Source organism: Ceratotherium simum, chromosome 10, assembly GCF_057802395.1.
Source record: "Ceratotherium simum simum isolate JZ-2026a chromosome 10, ASM5780239v1, whole genome shotgun sequence".
NCBI classification, from domain to species: Eukaryota; Metazoa; Chordata; class Mammalia; order Perissodactyla; family Rhinocerotidae; genus Ceratotherium; species Ceratotherium simum.
Genome location: NC_141909.1, coordinates 55,254,834 through 55,274,613, shown reverse-complemented (window position 1 = coordinate 55,274,613; position 19,780 = coordinate 55,254,834). Strand labels below are relative to the sequence as shown.

The following is a 19,780-nucleotide window of genomic DNA, read 5'->3' as shown; positions in this document are numbered from 1 at the left end:
GTGTTCAGAAAAGATGCTTGGTATTATTTCAATCTTCTTAAATTTATGGAGACTTGTTTTGTGGCCTAATATGTGATCAATCCTGGAGAATGTTCCATGTGCGTTTGAAAAGAATGTGTATTCTTTGGTTTTTGGATGGAATGCTCTGTATATGTCTACTAGGTCCATCTGTTCTAGTGTGTCGTTTAAGGCCAGTGTTTCCTTATTGAACTTCTGTTTGGATGATCTATCGGTTGGTGTAAGTGGAGTGTTAAAGTCCCCTACTATTATTGTGTTACTGTCTATTTCTGTTTTTACGTCTGTTAATAATTGCTTTATATATTTAGGTGCACCTACATTGGGTGCGTAGATATTTACAAGTGTTACATCCTCTTGTTGGATTGTTCCCTTGATCATTATGTAATGCCCTTCTTTGTCTCGTTTTACAGTTTTTGTTTTAAAGTCTATTTTGTCTGATATGAGTACTGCTACCCCAGCTTTCTTTTCATTGCCATTTGCGTGGAGTATCTTTTTCCATCCCTTCACTTTCAGTTCGTGAGTGTCTTTAGGTCTGAAATGTGTCTCTTGTATGCAGCATATATATGGGTCTTGTTTTTTTATCCAGTCAGCCACCCTTGGCCTTTTAATTGGAGCATTTAGTCCATTGACGTTTAAAGTAGCTATTGATAAGTATGTACTTACTGCCATTTTTTAACTTTTTTTTTCTTTTCTTTCTCAGTGTTTTAGTAGTCCTTCTCTGTTCCTTACTTATTCTATACAGAATTGATGGTCACTTTAGTTTGACCTCTGTCTGAAAGCTGTACTCTTTAACTCCCCTCCTCCCTCCTTTTATGTTTTTAATATCATATCTAACCTCTTTTTTGTGCATTTGTATCCATTACGTTCTAATCATGGAAATAGATAATTTTTCCTATTTGTGGTCTTCTCTTTTCCCCTTAAATCAGTCCCTTCAACATTTCTTGTAGCACTGGTTTCTTGGTGACAAACTCCTTTAATTTTTGCTTATCTGGGAAAATTTTGATCTCTCCTTCCATTTTGAATGATAGCCTTGCTGGGTAGAGTATTCTTGGCTGTAAGTTTTTTCCTTTTAGCACTTTAAATATATCGTGCCATTCTCTTCTAGCCTGTAAGGTTTCTGCTGAGAAGTCAGCTGATAGCCTTATGGGGTTTCCTTTGTATGTAACTTGACATTCTCTTGCGGCTTTTAGGATTCTCTCTTTATCTTTAATTCTGGCATTTTGATTATGATGTGTCTTGGTGTGGGCCTCTTTGGGTTTATCTTGTTTGGGGCTCTCTGTGCTTCCTGTACCTGGATGTCTGTTTCCTTCCTTAGGTTAGGGAAGTTTTCATCTATTATTTCTTGAAATAGATTCTCTGCCCCCTTGTCTCGCTCTTCTCCTTCCGGGACACCTATAGCACGGATGTTAGTGCGCTTGATGTTGTCCCAGAGGTCCCTTAGACTGTCCTCACTCTTTTTAATTCTTTTCTCTTTTACCTGTTCACCTTGGGTAATTTCTTCTATTCTTTCTTCCAGCTCACAGATCCGTTCTTCTATATCCTCTACTCTGCTTTTGAGTCCCTCTAATGAATTTTTCATTTCCAGTATTGTATTCTTCATTTCTGATTGGTTCTTTTTTATATCTTCCATTTCTTTGTTGACATTCTCACTGAGTTCATCTATTCTTCTCCCCAGATCAGTGAGCATCCTTAACACTGTTAGTTTGAACTCTCTGTTGGGTAGGTTGCTCATTTTCGTTTCACTTAGTTCCTTTTCTGGGGTTTTGTCCTGTTCCCTTACTTGGAATGTATTCTTTTGCCTCCTCATTTTGCCTCTTTCCCTATGCTTGTGTCTACGTATTAGGTAGGTCAGCTGTGTCTCCTGCTCTTGGGTAGGTGACCTTATGTAAATGATGCCTTAGGAGGCTTCCAGTGTGCTTCCCTCAGTTCTCAATGTTCCAGGGGTGACCCCTATGTGGGCTACGTGTGTCCTTCTATTGTGGCCTGTTAGCTCTCCCTTTAGGCGCCCAGGGAGGCTTAGTTATGCTCCTGGCCAGCTGTTGTAATGCTCAGCTGCTTGTAGTTGTTGTGGGCCCTTCAGTCTCTTTATCAGCTGTGGGGAGCCCCAGCACAGTTGGCTGTAAGCTCTAATACCACATTTATGTTGCAGCGTTTCTTTTAACTGAGTAGGCCCCCAGCGTGGCGGGTTGTTAGGCTCAGGGCCTTACAATTGCTGTAAGCCTCTAGCCTATTATGTCTCTTGTCAGCTCTCTGAGGATTGCAGCTGGGTGGGGCTGGCCTCAGGCACAGGAGCACCCAATTGTTTCAGGCTTTGGAAGGTGGGGCAAACCTCCTATGTGGGTCTTTGAGAAGCACAAGTCTTCTGCAGCTGACAAGCCCTGTTGCCCACAGGTCCACACACACAGTCAACACAGTCCTGCCCCGTGTGAGTGCCCCGACCTCCCCAAGTGGACCCAGTCTCTCCACGGCGGGAGCCCCACACACTCCGCCACCGCCCCACACTCTCCACCCACTCCTTGTGCACACCCTGCCCCGCTCAAGTCGGCTCAGTTGCCAGGCTGCAGAGAATCCAGTCACCAATCTATGCAGGCCCACACGTTGCCTGAGGGCTTGTTGTTGGGTGGGGCCAGTCTCTAGGGTGGGCTGCCTGCCATTGGCTGAGCTGGATTAAATTGGTGCTCTAGCGGGTGGAGCAGACCCTGGGCTAGCAGGCCTCAGGGAGAACTCCAATGGCGTCTGTGTCAGCACGCCCACACCGAGCCACAACAGTGGCCGCCGCCAATGTCCCAGTCCCTGGAGAGGTCTCACCTCTCACCGAGATGCACTCAGGGCCTATTAGGTGAGTCTCTTGTCACCAAAGCACTGTGCACCTTTCTTTTTTTTTTTTTTTAAAGATTTTATTTATTCATGTTTTTCCCCCCAAAGCCCCAGTAGATAGTTGTATGTCGTAGGTTCACATCCTTCTAGTTGCTGTATGTGGGACTCGGCCTCGCGTTGGACGGAGAAGTGGTGCCTTGGGGCGCGCCCGGGATCCGAACCCGGGCCACTAGCATAAGAGCGCACGCACTTAACCGCTAAGCCACGGAGCCGGCCCTGTGCACCTTTCTTTCTGGTGATTTTAGGATGCTTTCTGGAATGGGTGAGTTTGTGCGCGGGCCCTTTAAGAGCCAGTTTTAGTTTCTTTGTGAACCGGGTTTTCTGGGGGTGCTCCCCAATGTTTTAGTAGCAGGCAAAGTCAGATATTATGCCGCTGGTGTCGATTGTGCTGGGTCCACAAAATGCCCACAGCGGGGGCGCTCCCTGGCTCAGGACCCCGCGCCTCCAGGGAGGGTGCATACCTGTGAGCTGCTCCCGGAGGCCATGAAGCTGGCGGCTTGTGAAGGCGGCGTTTTTCCTCTCTGGAAGGGAGTCTCTGCCTCTTCTACCCCAGTTAGGATTGTCCGTTGTTGCAGGAGTTTCTCTTATCCAGTTTTCAGTTCTGTCTCAGAGGTAATTTTTCCACGAGTAGTTGTAAATTGGCTGTGTCCACAGGAGGAGGTGAGTTCAGAGTCTGCCTACGCCGCCATCTTGACTCCTAGGACCTTAACCTGTTTTATCTTGACGTCTACTTTGTCTGATATGAGTATGGCAACACCTGCTTTCTTTTGTTTGCCATTAGTTTCGAGTATTGTCTTCCATTCTTTCACTCTGAGCCTGTACTTCTCTTTAGAGCTGAGATGTGTTTCCTAGAGGCAGCATATTGTTGGTTCTTGCTTTTTAATCCATCCTGCCACTCTGTATCTTTTGATTGGAGATTTCAATCCATTTACATTTAGGGTAATTATTGATGTATGATGGCTTAATGTTGCTGTTTTGTCACTTATTTTCCGGTTCTTTTGCATTTCCTTTGTTTCTTGTCCCATTTGTTTCAGAGTGCCAATTCAGTTTGGTTGTTCTGTCTTATGACCCTTCTAGTTTTCTCTTTGTTTATCATATGTGATTTTGTTTTGATTGTCTGTGTAGTGGTTACCTTGAGGTTTGTATAAAAAATCTTGTGTATGAGATTGTCCATTATCTGATGGCTTCTTATTTCCTTATTCTAAGTCAATTCAATCTCTTTCCTCTTCCCCTTCTAAGTCATTCTTGTTACAACTTATTCTATCTTGTGTTGTGGGTGTGTGTTTACAGTGATGAGGTTATATTTATTTTTGGTGATTGCCTTACTTTGATCTTTGATTTTGATATTTAAGTGGTTGCTAACCTATTCTGGTAAAGATCTACTATTTTTCTGATTTTGTCTACCTATGTTTCTCCTTGCTCCAAGCTTTGTATTCCCTTTCTCTTCTTTTTTTCAGGCCTGAGGGCCTTCTTGAGTATTTCTTGTAGTGGGGGTCTCGTGGCCATGAACTCCCTTAGCTTTTATCTAGGAAAGTTACTATTTCTCCATCATATTTGAAGGATATTTTTGCTGATAGAGTATTCTTGGCTGAAAGTTTTTGTCTTTCAGTATTTTGAATATATCATTCCAGTCTCTCCTAGCCTGTAAAGTTTCTGTTGAGAACTCCGCTGAGAGCCTGATGGGAGTTCCTTTGTGCATTATTTTTTGTTTTTGTCTAGCTGCCCTGAATATTGTTTCTTTGTCATTGACTTTAGCCAGCCTTACCACTATACGCCGTGGACTTGGCCTTTGCCTTTGCCTGTTGACAGATTTAGGTGACCTATTAGCTTCACTTACTGGTATTTCCTGCTCCTTCCCCCGATTTGGGAAGTTCTCCGCTATTATTTCCTCGAATAGGCTCTCTGTTCCTCTTTCCCTCTCCTCCCGCCTCAGGAATACCTATAATTCTTATGTTACATTTCCTAATAGAGTTGGATATTTCTCAGAGACTTTCTTCATTTCTTTTTAGTCTTAGTTTTCTCTCCTCCTCCATCTGGAGCATATCTGCATTCCTATCCTCTATGATGCTAATTCTTTCCTCCATATTTTCTGCTCTGTTCTTTAAAGATTCCAGATTCCCCTTATCTCCTCCATTGTGTTCTTCATCTCCATCAGTACTGATTGGTTTTTCTTTATGATTTCAATCTCTTTTGTGAAGAAACTCCTTATCTCATTGAGTTGTTTGTCTGTATTATCTTGTATTTCATTGAGTTTTTTTATGATAGCTATTTTCATATCTTTGTCGTTTAGATTATGGATTTCTGTGCCTTCACTGTTGGTTTCTGGGAGCTTGTCATTTTCCTTCTGGTCTGGTGATTTCATGTACCTTTGCATTGTGGTTCCTGTATTCGCTTTGTTTTTCCTCAGCCTGGAAATATCTGGTTGCAGTTTCCACCGGCCCGCCATCATGTGGGGGTTCAGGGCTGTGTAATCTGAGCCCCCTGCGCTCTGCCCCAGCTGCTCCCTGTGATCGGCCCGGCCACTCTGTCTGGTCTGGTCAGCTGAGCTGCAGTGTCAGGCATGTGGGGAGGCATGGGGGGGCTCCCTCTTTTATCTGCTGGGTCCCTGGAGTGGGGGGCTTCTCGCTTGCCCCTCATTATCTGCTCTCCTGGGGTGCTCAGATGTTTATTGCACCCCTGTGGCAGTTCTGAGTCCTCTGTGTGGGAGTTTCCCACTGGCTGAGAGAGCTCGAAGAGCTACAGTTTCCCTGCAGAGGGCCGTCCCTCTCCCCTCCCTGGGAGCCCCACAGACCCAGATGGCTGATATGATGGGGAGGGAGAGGATTTCTCCTTACCTCTCCCCACTTCCTCCAGGGGCCCTAGCACGTCCACTCTCAGATGTGCAGCAGTGTGGATCTTTCCGATCTTTGTTTTTGCTGTGTAGGAGTCTGTTGTTGGTCTGTGACTGTCTCTTTTGTTGTATCTTATCGGGGGAAGAGTTTACAGGAAAGCTCACTCCGTCATGATGTTGACATCACCTCTCCAGCTTTCTTTTGATTAGTATTAGCATGGTATATATATTTTCAGTACTTTTACTTTTAACCTATTTATCACTTAATATTTAAAGTGAGTTTCTTGTAGGCAGCATATATTTGGGTCTTACTTTTTTAATCCAGTCTAACAATCTCTGCCTTTTAATTGGGGTATTTAGACCACTAACATTTAATATAATTATCAGTATGATTGGGTTAAAATCAATCTTACTAATTGGATATTATTTCTTTTGTTCTTTATTCCATTTTTTTCTACTTTTCTGCCTTCTTTTGGATTGAGTATCTTTTATAATTCCAATTTTATCCCTTTTTTTGGCTTACCACTTCATGTATAGTATAAGAACTATGAATAGTATAATTCTGTTTCCCCCTCTTGTCCTATGTGGTATTTGCTGTCGTACATTTTACTTCTATATGTGTTATAAACCCAAAATACATTGTTAGTATTTTTGCTTTTTCAGTCAATAATCTTTTAAAGAATTTAAAAAAAAATCTTATACACTGAACCACATATTTACCATTTTCAGTATACTTTATTCCTTTGTGTAGACTAAGATTAAGATTAGGATTTACACTTCATATAATTTTTCTCTGACTACAGGACTTTCCTCAATATTTCTTATTGTGTAGATCTGCTGGTGATGGTTTCTTTCTGTTTATTATGTCTGAAAAAGTCTTTTTGTCATTTTCATTTTTGAAAAATGTTTTCACTGGGTATAGAATTCTAAATTGACAGATTTTTTTCTTTCAATTCTTTAAAGGTGTCTCACTCTGGTGTCTTTTTGCTTGCATTTTTTCCAATAAGAAATTTGTTGTCATCGTTGTCCTTGTTCTTCTGTACATAATGTATCTTTTTTCTTGATGCTTTTAAGAATTTGATTTTATCTCTGATTTTAAGTAACTTGATTATGATATGTCTTGGTATACTTTTCTTCATGTTTTTTGTGCCTTACTTTTTTGAGCTTCTTACATCTGTGAATTTGTAGTTTTTATCAAATTTGGATAATCTTCAGCCTTATTTCTTCAAATATTTTTCTGGCCCCACCCCCTTCCTTCAGGGAATTTAATTACAAATATATTAGGCTTTGTATAATTGTCCCACAGCTCTTTTATGCTCTGTTCATTTTTTTGTTGTCTTTTTTACCCACTGTGTTTTATTTTGAATAGTTTCTATTGCTGTGTCTGCAAGTTCAGTATTTTTTAAATTTATTGTCTAATTGGCTGTTAATTTCAAGCAGTGTATTTTTTGTGTGTGTGTGAGGAGGACTAGCCCTCAGCTAACATCCAATGCCAATCCTCCCCCCTTTTTTTTTCCTTGAGGAAGATTGGCCCTGAGCTAACATCCGTGTCCATCTTCCTCTACTTTATATGGGATGCCACCACAGCGTGGCTTGACAAGCAGTGCTTCAGTGTGCACCCAGGATCCAAACCTGCGAACTCCGGGCCGCCGAAGCAGAGGGCGCGCACTTAAATTCTTGTGCCAGCGGGCCAGCCTCTCAAGCAGTGTATTTTTATCTCATACATTGTAGTTCTCATCTCTAGAAGTTCAATTTGAGTCTTTTTTTAATCTTCCTTATCTCTATTTAACGTGTTTAGTCTTTCTTCCACGTTCTGGAACATATGGAACACAGTTATGGCCATTTTAATATCCTTGTCTACTAATTCTGTCATTTGTGTCATTTTTACTTTTGTTTCTATTGATTCATTTTTCTCATTGTTATGAGTCACATTTTCCTGCTTCTTTGTATGCCTGGTGTATTGCTTTTTTTTGTTTGTTTGTTTGTTTTAGTATTACTCTTCTAGTTAGCACAAATTTAGTGGCTTAAAACGACACAAATTTATTATCTTACAGTTCTGTAGGTTGGAAGGTCTTGATTAAAATCAAGGTGTCATCAGGACTCCATTCCTTTCTGGATGCTCCAGGGGAGAATCTGTTTCCTTGACTTGTCCAACTTCTAGAGGTTGCCTACATTTTTTTCTTCATTCACCCCTTCCATTTCAAAGCTAACAATGGTGGACTGAATCCTTCTCACATCAGATCACTCTAACTTTCTCTTCTACCTCTCTCTTCTCCTTTTAGTGATACTTGTGATTATATTAAGTCTCCTGGAATAATCCAGGTTAATCTCTATTTTAAGATTAGCTGATTAGCAACCTTAATGCCATCTGCAGCCTTAATTCTCCTCTGCCATGTAAAATAACATATTCATAGGTTTGGGGATTAGCCTGTCACACCTGGTAATTTTTCATTGGTTGCCAGACATTGTGAATTTCACCTTTTTAGGTGCTGAATATTTTTGTATTCCTATAAATATCCTTGAGGTTCATTCTAGGACACGCTTAAGTTAATTAGAAAGAGTTTGAATCTGTTGAGGCTTGCTTTTAAGCTTCATTATGAAAAATCAGAGCAGCCTTTAGTCTATGGCTAATTTTTCCCCACTACTGAAGCAGTACCATTCTGAGTGTTTTACCCCAAACCTCATGAATTATGAAGCTTTTAAATCTAGCTGATAAAGGCATAGACTCTTCTCAGCCTTTGTGATCTCTACAGATTTGTCCTTCTCATCCTTTTCAGTGGTTCTTTTCCCAGCCTCAAGTGATTTTCTCACATGCATACGCTGATGAGTTCTCAGCTGAAGACTCCAAGTAGGCCCTCTTTAAATCTCTGAGCTCTGTGTTTGTGTATTTGTGTACATGCACATGCACGTGCATTTCTCATCTCTCCAGCACTCTGCGCTGCAAACTCTAGTATCCTTGGCCTCCCCGAACTACCCGCTATGTCTTTACCAGGGAGACAGCCAGGCTTCTATGGGGTTCCTCCTCCCTGTGCTGTAGCCTGGAAATTCTCTCATGGCAGTACACTGGGCAGTCATATGATTCACCTTGTTTGTTTCCCGTCTCTCAGGAATCTTTGTCTTGCACTGCCTGATGGCCAGTATCGGAAAACCATGTTTCATATATTTTATCTGGCTTTTTAGTTGTTTCAGGTGGGAGAGTATATCTGGTCTGTTATTCTCTCCTTCCCAGAAGTAGAAGTCAAACATTTGTTATTTGCCACATATTTCATGTTGATAAGGGCAACAATGATACCCAAATATTTAACAACTGATAGGTCTTGGGCACTGACCAAACAGAACAGATGCTGGCTTAAGACAGTGATATGGCCATATTGGTGTTTACCAGCTAAACGTCAGTCTTGTGTAGTGGTCAAACCCCATAATCCATCCAATTCAGGATTTTGTCATTGACAGTCAAAAGAGAGACAAAAAGAGTTTTGCAATAAGACTGACCTGGGTTTGAGTTCCAACCCGGCCATTTCTAGCTGACCACTTGACTTAAATTTCCTCCATTCCTTAATTTCCCCGACACTATTTTGGTGAAGATTAAGTGCGATAAAGTGTGTGAAGGTGCCTAACATCTCGCCTGGCACCTTAAATACTCAGGAAAATCAATACCCTTCCCCTTCCCAAACCTTCCTCCGTGATCCGTTTGGATTCCTCAAGACCATCTACAGTATTTTGCTAACAGTGGATTTTTACTCAGAGGGCAATTTACCCAACAGAAAGAAGGGATCCCACCCAGGAGCTCCATTGGTGGGGAAAAGGATCTGAAAGAATCAGAACTGGGAGGTGGCGAGGGAAGAGAAAATTGGGTAGTGATCACCATAGCTAAGGAAACCTCCAAGGTAGGCCAGTGTGAAGTCAGTCCAGGGGTGAGCTGGTGCCCACGGCCACAGGAGAGACCTATGCAAGGCAGGCCAGCCCCAGCCAGATGTGGAGGGGTAAGGCAAGGGCAGAGGTACCCAAATTCAGTTAGAAGAGCTTGGCAAGAGGCTGTCTGACCTGCATCCTCCTGATTCACACCTCTCTACTTCTTACGGTGATAACAATTCAGAGCTGTCCCGGCACAGTCCCTTGACAAATGGTGGCAAAGGGAGACAATGTGAGGGACACTTTATGGGACTTGATCTCTCTGACATCATCCTTAGAGATTAGGACTTACCTCTTATACATATGTCTTTCCATTCATAATCCACTGTGAATGTGTCAGTCACGTAACTCTGCATGTGCTGTCAACCCTTTCATTTCATTTTGGGATGCTTTTCAACAAATTAAGGTACTTTTCATTTGTCACTTTTGTTTTCTCTGAAAGTTTCTGTCCTTCTGGAAGCATGAAGCCCAAACACTTGTCTTCAGCTGTTTTGTATCCCTAGCACCTAACACACACCTTGAGCATAAGTACTTGTTGATCACAGTATTTAATGAGCATGTTATAGAGTTCTTTGTTCAAGATGTTGAGTAAAGATATTGAGCAGAAAAGGCCTCGGGATAAATCCTCATGATACACACTTGATACATCCTCCCAGTTTATTCTATTTTATTCTAGCTTATCTTAGCTCTGTTTGTTCAACAAACACTTTATGCTGAAATTATTCCCTTCCCTCATACCTCTGTCCCATCACTCTCTGATGGAAGCAAGTTAAAGACCTATGATAAGGTTTTCAAAAAAAATGTGATGGTCTGTTTTGTTACAGTCAAAAAAATCATAATTGAATAAGGGTATGAATGCCCAAGTGAACATTTATCTTCTGGCTTTTCTGGCAAATGTAGATGCCCTATTCAGTTGCAACAAGCAGATATAGATTAGCTAGCCCTTGTATTCAGTCTCTGACACATCTATACTTTGTGACCTCCATCCTCCACACCATGGGCACTTTTGATGTAAACTCAGCCTGAAGGAGGCCCGCTGATCCAGAATGCCCCCAGTATTAAGAAGAGGAGAAAGATATATAGTAATATAGATAAGGAAAGATAAAGGAAACACTCGACAGTCCTTTGCCCTCAAAAAGTCATTTGATAAACGCAGTAAAAATGACTGCTGTTGAAAGTCTGGCTCCAGCCCAAGGGGCAGCCACTCTCTGACCTGGGTGTGTATTTACAAAGTGCTCTGTGCTTGAGTTTGAGGACACGGTGGCTCAGCTAGATAGATGTTTTTAATGAGGAAGGCCACTTGCAATTCAGAGGGTGGTCAGGCTCTTTTCAGGATGATGGCACAGGTGCTGTGTAGCTATGTATGCCTCCCTAATTTTGCTGCCACTTTCTAAAGCAGCCCCATGCCCATGTGTCTGCCTCACAGTGCACTGAGCACCTTAGCCAGGGATCCTGACTTACCTCTGTGCCCCCACATCTAGTACATTGCTTAGCAACCGTGTAGATGATCAATAAACGTTGAATGAGCAAATCTCTCAGAGGGACCTAGGGCAGTATGCTACTCAGCTCCTCAGTTTTTCCAGCTATAAAACTTAGTGGCTGCCCCTAACATGGAGAATGGCATAGTTGTCTTAAGACTGAGGGTTACAGTGAGAAGAATGAGGATACACCACACACACACACACACACACACACACACACACACACATACATCCAATCTCCCTCCCCTTCCCTCTCATTCTCTGCCCCCTCCTTCCTCCTGTCATGCTTCTGTTTACTCTTTAAAACACAATACTATACAGAATAATATATTGAATTATCTATCTGCACAAGGTAACCACTTAGCACCATTATGGAGCCCCAGAGGCCTTTGAAATAGAAAATCCTAGCTATAATTTACATTTGTGCATGGATTTCTTGTTTGTAAATTGCTGGCACATAAATGCCCATCATATAAGTTGGCATCCATAATAACGATGTGAAGTAGGCATGGCAGGTTTTAGCCTTACATCTGAGAAGAGGAACCTGAGGTGGACATGGGACTAAACCCTAAATATTGTGTGTCCTAGCTCTTTTTCTCTGCCTTGTGGCTCCTTGGAGACTACAGGCAAATACAATGTCGTTGTAGCCAGGATGGTATGGACCACGATCTGCTCTCCTCTGATTCCACTGATGCTGTGGGCAAATGTCTAGTCTCCCAAACCTCAACTTCCTCATTCATCTGCAAAGGGGGAAACAAATCTTGGAGAGATGTAATGAGGACTAGCTATTAAATGATTGAAAAAGGATTTTGAAAATATAGTGTTGCATAAAGGCCTAGTAACCGTTCAGAACTAGATGCTTCTCAATGAGATTGAGATGTAGACCCCAAATGAGGAACAAAAAGCACTCTTTGAATTTACTGGACATAAAATAATTTCAAATGAAAATCTGGGTGATAATCTCTGCTTTTAACCTTGAACTATCCAGAAAATAAAATATTTGGGGTTATGTTTTTCACGTGGGGAATGAGTTCTCTGAGATTTTAATATTGAGGGATCGCCACTGTGGAAGAAGAAGCTACCGAGACAGGTCGTTAAGAAATGCTCCTCAAACTACACTGCACTCAGCCCAAAAGGCTGAATTAGTTTCCAATGGCATTTTGTTAGTGGAATTATTCCACCTTAGTTTTCTTCTCTGAAAACTTAGCCACTGGAATTACTCAGGGTGTTGCTAGAAATGACAGGTGATCAGAGACTATGGTTTCGCGTTGGTGCTTTCTAAATTAAAATGCACACCAACACATAAATAATTAAATCTGGCCAAGGCCTCTGATGTAACAAACTATTTTTAAAGTCTGATGCTACTTAATTTTAATTTATTAAAAATTGACACGTGTGTCTGTGCATGTGTGTGAAAGAAGCTTACTAACGTAGACAAATTCATTTAAATTAATAAAATAAGATTACAAAGCGAAACACTAACTTTAAGGGGAAAGCAGCTATGCCAGACATATGAATGAGCACAGTTGGTGTGTTTGGGTATAACACCTAATCTTCCTGGCAGAAAAAGCAAAGAGAAAACAGCTATGAGTTCTGTAATTCTCATCTCCAGGCACAGCAAAACATCTTGGGTCCTCAGGGGTAGGGAGGAGTTTTTTTCCTATTACTAAACTCTTGGAGAGATTTCTCTTATGGGGAAACTCTATGGCACTGCCTCCTCAGCTATTTTCCTAGAAGACCCTCCTGATTTCTACCTGAAGAATTACTTCTTTAAATTAGGATAGATAATAAAACATTAACGTCAAAAGCAACAGAGAATTGGGATATGCCTTTTTTTAAAAGTGAGGACACTTCGGCAGCATTGTATCGTATATACTGTGTAACACACACATACACAAATATATATAATATTCATCATTAAAGCAATAGCTGGTATGAATTGAGTGCTTTCTATGTACCAGGCACTCTTTTAAACCCTTTACATACTTTCATTTAATCCTCACAACCACCCTACCAAGGTAAGTGTTATTTTTACTCTTCTTTTTGCAGGTTAAGAACCGAGGCGTAGAGAGGCTAGTGAATTGGGCAGGAAGGTGAGCCTGCCCTTAAACCTAGGACTCAGACTATCCCTCATCTGCCTATTGCTGCCTTTTCTTTCCATCTTCAGCTGTGTTTCTTCCCCTTGTTTCCTCATTCCTAGTCATAATCTATATTTCCTTCATTTCCTCCATCTTCATTTTTCCCTTAATTGACCATAATATAAAACTGAAGATACTGTTGATTCAATATGGTTTATGCTTCCTATTTAAAGTTTTAGCAGTAGATGAGGTAGGATTTTATTTTTACCTCTTTTGTAAGCTTGTTTGGATTAGGTAGCATTTTACTTATGCCACTGTTAGATTACAGCATTCCCTGTGGCATGAAAGTAAGTTATAATAAAAAAGTACCCATTCCTGTCCTGAATTTTCCAAGTGCTCCCAAGCTGACTGACCTTGTATAGATTTAAAAGATACTATAGTCACCCTCCTGCCTTCCCATTCTCATTTCTTTAAGATCAGGTCTGTGCTCTTGCCACCATGAGCTGGCAGGAGGGTGAGTACGAGTACCGTCTTACAGATGCTGTATTAACGAGCACTCAGAGACCAGTCCTGTCGGTGTATTCTGTGATCTTGAGCACACCCTCACTCTTTGTGCCTCTTGGTCTCATTATCTGTAACATGTAAGTAAGAGTCGTCATTTTCCAGTGATATTAAGAGAAATAACCAGCAGAAACCCTCATCACTCTCATTGTCCAATCAATAAGGTAAATAAAAAGAATGCCAGCTATCATTTGCTCTAGAATCTTATTTGAATTTATGCGGTGACATTGTGGATTGAACAACCAGTTATTATGTTGTCTTGTCCCTTGAGCATAAACTCTGTAAATTCTGTAAGTTTTGTGATTTCTTTCTTTCATTTATCAGATATTTATTGATTTATCAGATATTTATTGAAGGTGATACTATGCTCCAAGGACTGCATTAGCCCGGAGACCAGGTGATGATTAAGTCAGCCAGTTGTCCTTGCCCACACAGTCGAGTAGAAAAATTAAATTAATATTAGATTAGTCTGTGATTGGAAAACAACACATGACTTGAAGTTTCCTTTAGGAGCACTGGTGATGTGTTTACTTTTAAAATAGGCTCTATTTTCTCTCCAAGTCCACAGCTATATGCTGATCTTATTGAAAGAGACCAACTCTGTGTTGCTTCAACCCCTTCAAACAGTAAGTTTAAGTTGAAACCTACATAAATTGTTTAAAATAATATGATGTGAATGTTTTCTGTGGAGCTAAATATTGAATGTTTTCCGTTGTTCTTGTTTAAATTTATGAGATGTTGCCCTATCCCCCAGATGCCTTTGTAAACAGAAACCAAGGTTGATAAATAAAATCAAATGGTTAGCCCCTGCATATTGCCTTGGAAAGATGCAGGTTTCAAAGGGAAGATCCCTTTGAAAGATCCCTTACAAAGATCCCTTTGTAAAGACATCTACATGCTGTGAAATACCACCTCTGCTGTCATGGCCACTGACTGCAACAGGCTTTATATCAATATGATGCCAGGCTGTTACTGACTTCAAAAAAAAGAAACAGTTCTACAGAATGAGGAGGCATTGAATGCCAGAAAGAAATGTGTTGACATAAATTCTTTAGTCTTTCAACATATACTTAGAGTGTCCCCACTCCTTAGAAAGAGAGATAAATGGATAAATAGATATGTAAAAATTAAAGAGTGCTTCTTGTGTATTTGACTGAATATTCAAAAATATTTCTCCAGATTCAATAGTGTTTTGCCTCTACTTTCTGCTCTTGTGCCATGAGCCTGTTGGTTAGGACAAAGCAGAGAACACCAAGAGCCTATTCAGTCCTTTTTTTCTATCATTATATAACAGTCCAGCTGTACAAAGTCACATAACATCGCACAGAGAGAAAATTAATCATCAGCTAATGAGATAGGGATGTGAAAAGAAGTTTGAAAGAAGTAATTTAGAGGCCCAAATTAGGGTCTATTCTCATGGTCTCCCGTGGGCATCTCTGGCTGATCCCAGGTCCAGGAGTGTGAGAAGGGCATGGAGGGAGGGAGCGGAGGGGAAGAAGGGCAGGAGAGGAGGGAGGAAGATATGAAGCTACAGCTTCTGGGTACACAAAGAGGCTTTTGCAATACTCCAGATGAGAGCTAATGAGAACCTAAATAGCAATGGCAATAAAAAAGATGATGATGTAGAAAACCTTTCACAGGTAGGTCTGTCTGAAAGGTTTTGGCATGTAGCTGGATGTGGTTGCCTATAGAAGTTTTAAACCAGGAACTAAGAGGAGAGGGAAGTACCATTAAAAGAAATAGGCAAACCTTGATGTTACTTAATCTGCTCAGGGTGTCTAATAGGAGTGGAGTAGGATGGATGCCCTGGATATTGTAAAAGGTTTGCTGTGGAGTACATTCAGACAAGACGTAGAAACAAGTGAGAGGGCGCCAGTAGGCCACCGAGCAGGGAAAACAACTTAGCATGAGCTTCCCACACAAGGAATTAAGAGTAACTCCACCGTGTGCAATAAGACTTGGCGATGGCCCTCAAAACTGGAACTCAGCAACAAAAGGCTCAGAAGAAATAACGTTAGGGGGAGGGAGTCTAAGTGGATTTGTCTAAGAGGATCTTCTCTCCTTCTGTGGCTGAGTCTGACCTGCAAGGAGAAATTTGCTGGTGAATTAGAAGGAGCAGGAACTTACAGAAAGAGTTGTCCTGCCATTGTATAAATATTGAGGGCCAGGGAAGGAAAACTCAAGACAGGAGGAGAATCTAAAAAGACAGATTTTAGAAAATTCAATGGAAAATGCAAACTCTCTTATTTCGTTTTGAAATGTCAACCCCAAAGTTGCATAATGGCATCCTGCAGAGACAAGACGTGTGTGTCTTAGTTGAATGAGCTCATCTGACGTGTGTCAACTCCATTACGGACTGCCAAAAAGACTCGTTGTAATGAGATGACGTGAAGCTTTCAGCACAGGCCTGGCCAAAGCAAGCACTCAGGCATGATCATTGTTTTTAATCATAATGTACCAGGTCAGCAAAAAATATAGAGTTCAGAATTAAGAAAGGTAGAGAACACTGCTAATCATATAGGTCAGCTTGCATCTGGCCTATTTCTGAGGATAACTCTAGACCTCAGAAGGGCTGGGTTTTAGAGGATGGTCAGATGTGGAAGGACCAAGAGAAGCAGGGTGCTGAGGCTGGATGAGAGAAGACTCGGGTGTTTCTGTGAGCTTTCTTCATGGGTGTGACCAGTCACGATGGGAAAGAGACTTAGACCTGTTACAGTACCCGGGAATGCAGAATAAGGACAATGGAGCTAACTGCAAGATATCAGGTCTTGAGGCAACATATGAGGGATGAATTTCTCATTGTGAAAACCATTAGAAAATGGAAGGGGCCCTCTTGGGAGGTAGTGGATGTCCTGTCACTAGATGTGTCCTAAGGAAGCAGGATGGAGAGATGCTGGAGAACTCAGATGCACAAGGATGAAGCAGCAGGACTCTCGATTCTAATTCTAGCTCCACTGTTAACTAGCTGTGTCACTTTGGACAAGTCACTTAACCTCTCTGGGCTTCAATTTTCTCATCTCTAAATCAAGAGTGTAGGACTAGGAAATGCCCAAGTTTCTTTCAGCTTTGAAATTTCATGACCTTAGGTGAGGTCCAGTGACAAGGTTCAGTTCCTTGTCAAAGTGAACCCCTCCACACCTCGCTGTCATGTGCCAGCATGGTTTTTATGCCTCAGCTGTGAGGCCCATTGTGTCTGAAGAGTATGTTTCAGCAGGTCCTGTAAACACAGAACGGCATACTTTGAGTGTGACAGCTCAGGCCTCTGTACAGAAACCACTTTGGCATCGAATTCAAATCACCCGGCCCCCAGTGTGAGTGAATTTCACAGAAGCTTTGATAGGCTTTTACCTCCTGCTCACTCAAGACACATTTGCTTTTCTAGTGCATGCTCTGTGCACAGGTTGCTGGAAAGATCTGACAGACTTCTTTTAGCAGTCAGTTATTCTCTGCACCAGTTTTGGTCAGAAGTTTTGAAATTCTTTTCACTTGGTGTCGTGTCATATTTTCAAACATGGACACGAATCTCTTCACTCAAGTCAACAGTACTTAAAATAGCTGTTGACGGCTGTGTTCCTCCGTCCTCTCAGCATTACGTCCCCAGTCAAAGGAGACAGAGGGTTTTATTGATGGAATGAGATCTGTGTTTATAACGTGTGCACAGCAGGGCTGCAGAAGCTAGCTTTGGATATACGTCTTGGGTTTAAATGGAAAACATACCTCTTCACCTTTGGATCTCTTTGGAAAGATCACAAAAGCATTTTCAATTTTGCTTTCTTGAAGATTCTACTTGTAGGCATTCACTTATAAAGTACAGTATTATGTTAACTTATAATCTGTCTGGTTGATTTGTTCTCAACAAATATGTAGCAATCTTCAAAGTTTGCTTTTTCACAAAGGGAAAAACCTAAGAGCAATTCTTCCTCCGGGGGACTGGTTTTAAACATTTCTTCTAAGAGAAGATTTAGAAATATCTTTGTATTTTTGATCCCATGAAGTATATTTTGGAATACCTTTTTTGCATGCCCTTTGCATATACAGAAGTCATTCTTTTTCAGACTCAGGTCAGCTGTTGCCCTCTCCAGGGTTCTTTCTATGACACTATCCTCCTGTATTAGTTTCCTAGGGCTGCCATAACAAACTGGGATGATGTAAAACAGAAACGTGTTTTCTCATAGTTCTGGAGGTGAGAAGTCCAGAATCAAGGGCAATGCTCTCTCTGAAGGATTTGAGGAAGAGTCTGTTTCTCTTGCTTTCTGGGTTTTGTCAGCAATCCTTGGTGTTCTTGGCTTGCAGCTGCGTAACTCCAGTCACCGCCTCCATTGTCACGTGGCCTCCTCTCTGTGTGTCTGTCTGTGTCTCTTCTCTTCTGCCTATAAGGACACCAGTCATATTAGACTGGGCCCACCCTCATTGAGTATGACCTCATCTTAACTTGATTACATCTGCAAAGACCCTATTTCTTTCTTTGTTTTGAGGAAGATTGGCCCTGAGCTAACATCTGTTGCCAGTCTTCCTCCTTTTTTCCTTTTTTCTCCCCAAAGCCCCAGTAGATAGTTGTATGTCACAGTTGTACATCCTTCTAGTTGCTCTATGTGGGATGCCACCTCAGCATGGCTTGATGAGCGGTGTGTAGATTGGCACCCAGGATCTGAACTTGCGAACCCCAGGCTGCCAAAGCGGAGCACGCGAACTTAACCGCTATGCCACTGGGCCGGCCCTGACCCTATTTCTAAATAAAGTCACATTCACAAGTGCCAGGGGAGATAGGACTTCAACATATCTTTGCAGCAGTACGTAATTCAAACCCTAACACTCCCTATCCCAGACTGGTTTTGATGCTCCCCTTCTCTGTATTTCTATAGCATCTCTTATTTAATAGTTGTCATACTGTGCTGTCATTTTCTATTTAGTTGGTTCTGCCACTAGACTATCACTTCCATGAAGGAAGGACTCACAGCTTATAGTGTCTTTGCAGGCAAAGTACCCAGAGAAACATTCAACACCTCGGAGGCACTTAAATGTTCGTCAAATGAAACACGTCGTCATCATCACCATGATCCTTTATGTTCATACAATATTAATAACATATTTACATAAGGTTATAAAAATATTATTATACATAAATATATTTATTAATGTATGTAACTGCTACCATTTCTTGTATACTAACCATGTGCTGGCCATTATGTTAAACACTTTGGGTTTTTTTAATCCGATTTAATCCTCCCAAGAATATTAAAATTTAAATATGATTATCCCCATTTTACAGACATTATAAATGAGGCTTATTAGAAAAATTAGTTAAATTTCCCAAGGTCACAAAGCCAGTGCATGAGAGACCCCAGGCCCTGATCACAGGAATATTTGATTACAGACTTGGGCTCTTAACACAGGACTCTACTGCCTTTCTTTCAAACAGGGTCTAGTTCTCACCTCAAATGTGAGGCTCTGGGGCCGGCCCTGTGGCTTAGAGGTTAAGTGCGTGCGCTCCACTACTGGCAGCCTGGGTTCGGATCCTGGGTGCACACCGACCCACCGCTTGTCCGGCCATGCTGAGGCGGCATCCCACATACAGCAACTAGAAGGATGTGCAACTATGACATAAAACTATCTACTGAGGCCTTGGGGAGAAAACGGGGAAAAAAAAAAAGGAGGATTGGCAATGGATGTTAGCTCAGGGCCAGTCTTCCTCAGCAAAAAGAGGAGGATTGGCATGGATGTTAGCTCAGGGCTGATCTTCCTCACAAAAAAAAAAAAAATGTGAGGCTCTTTACTGAGGCATTGACTGAAAAGGGCAGAAAGGGGGCAAGCCACTACTAGGGGCAGTGGACAAAGAGAGAAGAGGGATGGAGGACAGCACAGTCGGAGGCCTATCTCCGCTCAAGGCCGGACATAACTAGGTTAGGTGGGGTGTAGATGCTGGGCTGTGCTGTAGCTGAGGGGACAGAGGGAAGCTGTCAGTGCCAGCACAGCCGGGGCCTCTGGCCTGGCAGAGTGCACATCTGACCTTCATCTGACCTTCT

General features: G+C 41.8%; 1 protein-coding gene across 5 annotated transcripts in view; it reads left to right on the top strand.

Moving 5' to 3' along the window:
* The window catches only part of ENOX1 (ecto-NOX disulfide-thiol exchanger 1), a 548,889-nt gene that overhangs the window by 379,727 nt on the left and 149,382 nt on the right, over positions 1–19,780 (top strand). Inside the window, exon 1 of one of the 5 annotated variants that reach the window (XM_087436029.1) lies at positions 2,602–2,857. The exons of the other annotated variants lie outside the window; for them this stretch is intronic. Coding sequence (XP_087292155.1) covers positions 2,800–2,857 — 58 coding nt within the window. The 5' untranslated portion in view covers positions 2,602–2,799. Of the gene's footprint in view, positions 1–2,601; positions 2,858–19,780 lie in introns of those variants that run through there. 5 annotated transcript variants of the gene reach the window in all.